At 47.0% G+C, this 9,672-nt stretch overlaps 1 protein-coding gene across 1 annotated transcript; it reads right to left on the bottom strand.

Moving 5' to 3' along the window:
- Window positions 1-220: 220 nt before the first annotated feature.
- SMIM11 (small integral membrane protein 11) lies at window positions 221-9,672 on the bottom strand. The gene is made up of 4 exons (XM_086739797.1): window positions 9,548-9,672; window positions 4,044-4,160; window positions 2,203-2,382; window positions 221-419 (listed from the first exon to the last, which is right to left on the bottom strand). Exons 2-3 carry the CDS (start codon window positions 4,062-4,064, stop codon window positions 2,215-2,217), a joined length of 189 nt encoding a protein of 62 aa, XP_086595923.1. The 5' UTR covers window positions 4,065-4,160; window positions 9,548-9,672; the 3' UTR covers window positions 221-419; window positions 2,203-2,214.

The raw sequence follows: 9,672 nt of genomic DNA, 5'->3' as shown, positions 1-9,672 counted from the left end.
CAAAGGGCCCTCAAGGCTCAGATTCACACCCTTGCAGGAAGTAGCTGCTCTGAAGAAGTTGCATAGAGCCCTCTCCATCTCCTTCTGTCTGTCCATGAACCTTGTACACACCCATGATGGATCCGGAGTGTTTTCCAAGCCACGTCCTTGCAGCTAATATTTAAAACCTGCCTCCCCTCAGCTCTAATTGTAGCATTTGAGTAAGCAGAAATCAAGGCCATTATTTTTTTTTTAAACAAAGGATTTTTTATTGCATAAATAAAGGCTTACATATTTTGCTGTACATATAAAAAGTTGAGATACAGTTTAAGTGAATGTTACTCTTGAGGCTTTTATTCCTTTGACACATCCTTTATCTACGGGAAGGCCTCGTTCTCCCAGGGAAGGAATCCAATGCAAGCTGCCAAGTGTCAGACAATCTGCAGGGTGGGGAAACAGCAGTGAGAACAGCAGGCATGATATGCTGGCAGCACATGGGCTAAATCTGCCTGCCCACGTGGCACGCTGCAATCGGAGCTAATCGCTGCTCTGCGATGTTGACGCTGGAAAACACTTTTAGGGTTGGAGAATTCACCCCTTCTTGCAATCCCATTATAGAAAGACATGGCTAACAGCCCAAGAGATGGCAGAATTCAGGAAGGACTGGGCCTTTGGTAGGCAACACTGGCTGACTGGGCAAGTAGGGCATTTTCTGCAAAATCAGAGACACTTTAATGCCAAACATTCAACGAAGTCAATGTCACATGCTGGACACAGAGGCCTTGTGGGACGCTGCTGCTACTTTGGTGCAGCAATCCCTTGGGCTATGGACTCTGCCAAATAGAGCAGAGGGGAACCCAACACTGCATACTCTGCACAGTATGGTCTCCTCGTTACAAGCAGCAGGCTGGCTCACTTGCAGCGGAGCCCGTCTCTCATTTGTTTAGCAATAAAACTCCATATAACTTACTTGTTCTGCAGAAACGGAAAGAAGTGATCTCACAGCATTTACCAGGGGTTAGCGAAATAGATTTAAAATAAGAGTTTAATATGGCACAAGCCGGCTCAGAGACAAGTTCCCAGTCTGATGCACACAGGAGAATAAAATACACCTTTGTTTTTGTTGTTTTTTTCTATGAGAATGAACCACTTTGTTCCCATGGTTATTTCCAGGGCCCCATTTCTAGTCACAATTTCCAACCCTTGTTGCACAAAATAAAACAGTGACAGGCTTGAAATCAAAACTAGTAAACATTTCTAAAAACTGAAACTCTCATCATATGTGAGGTGATGACCTCAAAAGGGGAAAGTAAGTTTTTTAGTTTAATAAAGGGTAACATTACATCAAACTCCCACCGAGCTTACAAAGGGCAGGCAGGAATAGAATTCCCAATTTGCTGCAGAACAGAGAGATGTGAAATGAACTGATAAAAAAAAATCACATACCAAACAAGTCAGAGAATACAATCTTAGCACCAGGCAGCACTCATTTTGCTAATGGACTTGATCCAATATGGCAATGATGGCTTAAATTTTGAAAATAGAGGGAAGGAACCGAGTACATGAGGAATGAAAATGCAAAACTTTAAGAAATATTGTAATATTAATTTTGCTCTTTCATGCAGAAAGATGTCCATTTTTCTCAGTGAAGTATATATGGTGGATGTTACATAGCATTACCTGAACCATTCTATTAGCTTGGGAAGTTCCATGGCATGAAATTTGGCCCTTCCAGCTCAACTATCTACAACTTGTCGTGTATTTAACTAATATGGAATGGCTGAGTCTTTTCTATCTTAATTATCTGACTTAAGGCCAAAAGGTCGTATAACATCTTCCTGTCTGGTATGCCTCTCATGCATTTTTTTCCCAATTTAACCATCTCTTTATGCATCAGGACTTCCCATGCAATTGGTTGGGCATAAAAATTTGGGGAGATTAAGAGCAGAGAAGTAACATGATTCTATGATTCTAATACTGTGCTAAGATCTCCTAAATAACGAACCATGGCTGCCAAGTTTTCTGGTGGTACCTGCAATTCCCACAAAGAATGGACATGACATGTGCATATATGCTGAAACATCACAGGAGACAAATGTTACAAGAACTCAGATAATGGTGATAGTTCCAATTGCACAATCCAAATGCACCCAAGTCAAAACATAACAGGATTAATATGTCAATGCCATTATCAAACACCAGGATTTTGAATAAATACTATACCTGAGAGACTCTTCAGTCGTCCTTCTTCTCTGCTTCTGTTTTCAATTTCTGTTCACGTTCTCTCTTCAGTTTTTCCTCAATTTTTTTGCTCTGATACATTTTTACTCCAGCAAACGCTAAGCAAAGAATCAATGTTTTAGCTGCCAAAATGTACATCAGCAATGGGAAATTCTCCAGAGCCTGAAATGCAAAATAATACATTTAGACAGATACCGGAACACTTGGACAATTAAAAATTAATCTACAGGGATGCTACACAGCTTCCTACAGCAACAGTATAATTCCAAGCAATGCTAATGCTCCTCTGTCATTGTTGTGTTTTTTTTCTGTAGGAAACTTGAAACTAGGCAGAGTAATGTCTAGGGGAAAGGACAAAAACAAGTTTACTTCACTCAAGGCTGTATATGAAGCACAGGTCTCTCGCTTTTTCTTGCTTTACAGCAAATCGAATATTGACACGATCTGGAGCTGAAAAAGGGGAAGAACTGAATATCTTAGGATAACTGTAAAAGCGGAAATGCTTCTAAACAATTCTAGCATGAGCCATGGATCTGTGCATATCAGCTATGAGATGTGATCCTCAAAGACACTTTTGTGCTCCTAGAAATTTTAATGCATGGTAGTTTTGTAATTAACTTGCAGATCTGGAAAGTACAGATAAATGCCTTTTAACCAGAAGAAAAGTAAAAAATACACAGCCTCCAATGAGTCCGTTTCAGGAGTTTTAATGCCTGGAACCACCGACACTGCACAACATATTTCAATGTTAGAAAAGCATGCTACTGTAAGTGCCCATGGAGTGGAAAATAAAATGCAAATGGGTAACATTGTGAATTCAGAATACAAATACAACAAGAGTGGCAGGGGCACTCTGTCAATTCCAGAAGGATATTGAAGGTACACGAACTTCCCAGCCCACTGTTTCAAAAAGTCACCTGGCCAGCAGGATTGGTCCAGTCTTTCAGTGGTGCACATTAGGTTCACAGCCCAGCTCCCCCTTAGCAAGCCTCCCAGTACCCCTCTGTACCCTTAGCAGGCCTTCCAGCACCACATAAAGTTGTTTGGCCGTTGTCAAACTTCAGAAAAAGCCTCGTATCCATACACCACTAGTGTGTCCCCTTGAAGTCCACAAATTAGAGGCTCAGGTGCGGTCTTTTATAATGCTGATCTCTACAAGCTGCACGTTACCTTTGACACCAGGCCACTCCCCTCTAATTTTGCAAAAAAAAAAAAAAAAAAAATCATAATTCTCTGTCAATCTTCCCACATATCAAAAGCGGCAATCTCTTTGAATCATAGCTCTGCAACACCAGAAAGTTAAAGCCAAGGCTTGGGGTTAGTATGCTCTCTTGATGAATATTTTGAGTTACCATGTTAAGATTGTTACTGCATGAGGTACTTGCTTAAACGTTTCTGTGCCTTAGACATGTACCATGCAGAGTATTTATGGCCCCAGTACACTAAAAGACAGTGGAGAAAACACCCTCCAGTAATGAAAGGAGCTGAGGAAAGAACAGCCAGAGAAAAGCCTGGAAAGAGGATAGCCAGGAGGAGCAGAGGCGAGCAGAGCAGAGCTTGCATACCAGTGCTGCACTTAGGTCTAAAGCCTGAGGCCCCAGCAGCAAGTACTGGGGTCAGCCTGCAAGGTGCAAGCACGTATGGCAAGAAAGGACAACAACAACAAGTCCTCTGTCCCTGAGGTGCAGAGAGTGTGCTGGTTAAACAACCTTCACCTGGGCAAGGAAACCACCTTTAAACACAGAACCCACCCAACCACACCTTACGTGCACCTGCTTGGAAGAGCAGAAATTCACTGCTTGATGAATGTGAAAGATCCTCACCTTCCAGTTAAATGCCACCATCTTGGCTGCGCAATGATACAGTCCGTCTCACAGCAGGCTGTGCCCAGCACCGATGAGCAGTCACCCTTCTAAAGGCACAGACCGGGGCAGGAGCATCTTGAAGAAATCAAAATTAAAAAATAATTAGCCAATCTGTTCCTACTCAGCATATCCACCCTGCACCTCTCTGACAAGCTCATCTGCTGTACAGCACCTGGCAATGTATCAGTGCCACACAGTTCAGGAATGACCTACGTGAGCTTTTTTGGAGCTGAGTGACAGGAGCAACATCCATGCTGCTGAAGGACAGGGGACTGACAGGCCCAGGCCAGGTGCCGCATTTGCGCAGAGCGAAGGCTGGGCTTCCACCACACACAGCACATCCCTGCAGCTGCCCAACTGAAAACACAATGCTGGCTGCTTTCGAAAGCTTGACACGCGTGCACGTCACACTGCCTCACTGGTGTTTGAGAGCTAGCGCACAGAAGTTCACCCAGAAGAGTTGTCTTGTGGTTTATAAGTCCACCTGCCCTGTTTGGAGGCTGAATGCCTAATAAATCCTAGTATTTAGTATAATTTATTAGTTCTCTCTGATTTACTAAGAAATTAAATTATCCACGCAGCCCGTAATAACACAGAAGCAAACCAACCAGTTGCTGGATCCCTTGAGTGGCCAGTGTATGTTTCAGGGCTGAACTTTGGGGCTGAAAAATGCCTGTGGGGATGCTGAAGGCTGCAGCACACAGTCACAACACTGCCCTCCGGTCTCTGCTGCTGCTTCACCAGCACTGACACCTTTTCAGCTGCTGGATTTCAAATTAACCACATTTCCCTGCCTGACCCCCTCGAGGTGTTTCCTATATGTGTAACAGCAGCCACTGTCAAAAAGCAGGAAGAAGCCCTACAGCTTAGTCCAAACTTTCACCAGCAGCTGGGCTGAATAAATCACCACCACACCACTATAGCTGCTGCTGACCTTTCTTCAGAAGCAAGGGGGTCAAGTAAATGTTCTTGCAGCTCCTGCACTGCTCAGCCAGTCTCTTCACAGATGCTCTGTGTCAGCTAGGACATCCTCTTCTCTCCTCTTCTCCCAGCTGCAAAATCCTCACTCTGCAGAGACCACCCTGGAAATGTCCCCACAGAGAGAAACCACCGAGATCTGTTACCAAGATCCAACCATATTGAAGCAGTGGCACGGCCAACTTGTTTGTCATTTGGTATTTACTGTGATCCTGAGTTGTGCAGCTCCATTCTCCTGTTGATAAAATGCCAGAGCAGCTGTAAACTGAGTCAGCAGTGTTACATCTCAAAAAAAAAAAAAGGCATTTTAACTTCCGATATTTCCTCCAGAATCTCACCGGCCATTAAGATCTGAAGCCCCCTGCCAGATGTTCACAGCAAAAATCCCACATCAGAGCAGAATCTGGTTTTCAGTGACTGGTTCAGATGGCTACATGCTTCTCAATGAAACCCAAGTTACACAAGCCTTGCCTGATCTGAAGGGACTGCACTGCATAACTGGGATGTCCTAATCTCAGAATGCTGACTGGCGTGCAGGCTTCATCAGACAGTCTTCGCTCTTCTCCTAAATTGCAGGAGATTCTGTGCTTCGGTTGGAATCAATTTTGCAACATGTTGTAAAAAGGCAAGAATTCAGCCATTCAAAGACAGACTAGCGTCTGGCATATCATGCTGAAAATGGAGTTTTAGTGATTCTTTTATGTAGAGAAAAAGTTTTAGACTCAGCAAAAGTTATGCGAGCCCATCTGTGGGGTCTGATTGCAGGGTACTGTCCCACCAGCAAGAAGCAGCGCATAATGTGTATCACAGTGTGCACTCCTGTGAACAATCTTGGTTGCAAGTTAGAATCATAGAATCATAGGATGGTTTGGGTTGGAAGGGACCTTCAAAGGTCATGTAGTCCAACCCTCCTGCAAGGAGCAGGGACATCTCCAACCAGATCAGGTTGCTCAGAGCCTCATCCAGCCTGGCCTTGAATGTTTCCAGGGATGGGGCATCCACCACCTCTCTGGGCAATCTGGTCCACCCTCAGTGTAAAAAAAACTTTCCAAATATCTAATCTAAATCTACCTCCCTCTATTTTAAAACCAGTACCCCTCATCCTATCACAACAGGCCCTACTGAACAGCCTCTCCCCATCTTTCTTGTAGGCCCCCTTGAGGTACTGAAAGACCGCTGTAAGGTCTCCCCGGAGCCTCCTCTTCTCCAGGCTGAACAGCCCCAACTCTCTCAGCCTGTCCTCACAGGAAAGGTGCTGCAGCCCTCTTATCATCTTCATAGCCCTCAGTGCAACACTTCTGTAATATTTCTGCTCTGCTGAGACATGAGTCTGAATCTGCCTGAACTGCGTATCCACCAGGAGTAGCTGCACTGAAGTCACAAAAAGGGCAGGAGGTAAAGAAATCCTCCCTTTGTTCTGAAAAGTGGTGTTTTGATCCAAAATGTTTCCTGTGAGAGCTGACACTTTTGATGGTCTGTCCTCACAGTGTCTTCTGTTGTTGGAACTGAGCGGGGAAGCCACCGCTCTCTCCATGTTGCATTCCCATATTTTGTGCCACCAGCTTCCAGTGGTCAAGCACTTCTACCCATTTTGTCTCTTGACCCTTTGGTCTCCATCTTGATCCAGACCTTATTAAATACAGCTGAAACCTCAGAAAAAAAAACAGGTGAAGCTGGGGCACGGGGCAGGAAGAAGAAAGTGGGAAGCGGAGAGAAAAAGGCAGGATTCACTTCACGTTTGAAAAACTTTTGTTAGCACTGAGGTCGTGAATTCAAAAGCAAAAAGCTCAGACGCTGTACTTTCAAGGTTGTGATATCTTAAAAGCATGAAAGCAAATAAACAGCTGAAGTTTCATGTTTGCCTTTTCAGAGGCAGATAAGGCACAGATAGGAACACATCAGGCATTGTTCATTTCCCAGGAAAATGCTAGCTCCCTTAACAAACACAGCGCTACAGGGAACAGAGACTGGGCCCCACGGAAGGTCACTATTACCTTCACTCACAAGCAAGGAAGTCTTGTGTTGAGCCACATGAGAGAGAAACAAGACCACTAGGCTCTGCCTGAAGCCCTGCAGAAGACTCTGTGACAGATGCTCCATAAGCTTTCTATCACGTACTGTAGACTCCTATGCAGGAGAGGGATAAAATGGTATCACTGTCACATGTATTGGTGGCCTTCTTCACTGTGATTGCACCTCGCAGTCACTAGCCTATTAACAGTCAGCCCTCCTCTGTGAAGCAGGTCAAACTACTGCAGATGGGAAAGCAAGAGAGGATCTGCCCATACCGCACACCTCGGTGCTGTACTAGCAATCCTCTGTTAGCTCCAAATGCTGTGAGGTCTTCTGGGTCCAGAGCAGGCAGACTGGATTACCAATGCAGCCCTAGAGGCGTGTGTCCTCAGCAGCACTAAAGAGCTCCCAGGGAGGGCTGCACCACGTCTCAGAGCTAGACTTCAACTGATACCAGCCTCAGGATCTCTGCACAACACTGAGTTGTGCAACACAGACCACCCCAGACAGACTGAGGAGTTGGACCCCAGTCAGATGGGAAGTCTGTGGTGGAGTACGGAATTGAATCCAGGTCTCTCAGGCACTGAATTACAGCTCCGATCCACCACAGCAACCACATCACAGCCCAGTCACTCACGCCATTGTTTGCTTATGCAGCGGCAGAGTATCGACTGGCCTGCACGCACCAGAAAACATCCACACAGGCATCTGGGTACTCGTAAACCCACTTGAGTTGTTTTGGCTGAACGTCTCACTCTGCCTGCCAATAACTCCATCTACTCAAGAAAATGGGAATTGAGATATTCTTTTGTCTACTGGGGATTCTGAGCAACTCCATTTTATCCACTTTGTGAAAAGCTATAAAAGTCACCAGCCACAAGGCCTCAGAAAGCAGCGAGCTACTAGGGTTATTTGACTGCGTTTAAGACGGAGCGATGGCTGAGTACGTCCTGAGCTAGAAAAGGAGTTTCACGCCACCTGTCTCTTGTTGCAGCTTTCTTTGCTGCACATATTTCAGGAAGCAAAACACACATTTCCCACGTGGACAGTCTCTGGAGGACCTGCCACTACATCTACCATGCTGTGTCATGCACCAGGCTAAGCACCTGCAAGACAGGAGCAAGCCTCCTCCTCCTCAAAAAAAAAAAAAAAAAAAAGACTACTGGGTCATGGGAAAATATAGTAACATGGCAAAGCCCAAAGGCTGCAGAGAAACACAGTGGAAGCAACTGTGAGACAGAGCTGCTGCACTAAGAATCCATCACAAACCACTGCCACAAGACACAGCTGTTACATTAAGTCAGAACCACTCAGACCTGTGCACATTTACAACCTCTATCTGTAGGTGGGTCAAGACATCACTCCATAAAAATAACTGTGTAATCACTCAGTTTATACTAGTGTCACTAATAAAGAAATTCCTAAACTAATTCCAACTCAAGGAACATTAAAACCATAAAGCCATATAAGATCTTCATACCTGAAGAGGCAGAAATGATAATATTAGTGATTCCTCTGGCAGCTCCTTATGTGCTCCAAACTTTGGAAAACAAGAACAGAGCAGATGGGATGTATCAATCATGGCAACCGATTGACAAAAACCAAAAATATCAGCAGCACACTAGACTGTTCCACCGTGGCTCCCAGGGCGTCATTTCAGCCACGTCCCAGGGCCCTTGCAAGCTGAAGGCCCTCGCTTGCTGCCACCACCTTGCCCTGGGAGGGTCTGCTGGGCTGGCAGCCTCCCCGGCCTCCATCCCAACTCCAGCGCTACCCTGATCCCTGGTCCCCTTTCCTCGTCCCTGCATCCCAGCAGAGCCAGCAACCCACACACAAAACAAATTTTCTCCACAAATGATAACTTCAGATTAACCTCTTTCTTACTTATTTGCTTCATTTTTTTTTTTCTTAAGAAAACAACAAAACTCGGCAGATTCAGACGCAGTAAAGCACATTTCCAGGCAGCTGTGCATCAGAGGAGATGGCTGAATCAGGCCCGGCTGTGGTTTACAGGCAGCCAGCGTGTCCCTCAGCAGATTTTAAACCGCACACTCCCTCGCCCGGGAGCTTCTGCCGCCGCCTCGCACACCCGCAGGGCGGGAACCCGGCCTGTGCGGGGCCCGGGCGGGCAGGCAGCCAGGGTAGGGCAGGGACAGGCACAGGCAAGCGGGGTGGGCAGGCGGGAGAGCAAGGAAGGGAGGTAGGAAAAAGGGGCCGTGCAGGGTGAGCGGGCAGGCAGGGAGGCAGGAGAAGGCTGAGGCGAGCGGCGGGTCCTGGGGCTAGCAGGCCGGGCAGCAGGCCGGAGGGCGGGCAGCGGTGCAGGCAGAGCAGGCCGAGGCGAGGCAGGGCGGGGGGGCCGTCCCGCTCCTGGCCGATCTCGCCCCGCCGCCCCCGCCAGCCCGCCTAACCCCCGCCCCGGGCCGCGCCAAGGAGGGGTGTGAGGGAAGGCCCAGGAAACCCGCGTCTCCTACCTCACGGGGCAGCCATGGCTCTGGGCGGGAGGGCGCGACAAACTACATCTCCCAGGAGCGGCAGCGGCAGGGCCCGGCGGGGCAGGGAGCGGCAGGGCGGCCCTCTCCCCCCGCCTCGCCTCGCC

This window comes from Chlamydotis macqueenii, chromosome 1, assembly GCF_036417535.1.
Source record: "Chlamydotis macqueenii isolate bChlMac1 chromosome 1, bChlMac1.mat, whole genome shotgun sequence".
NCBI lineage: Eukaryota > Metazoa > Chordata > Aves > Otidiformes > Otididae > Chlamydotis > Chlamydotis macqueenii.
This window is presented reverse-complemented; position numbering and strand designations above follow the sequence as displayed.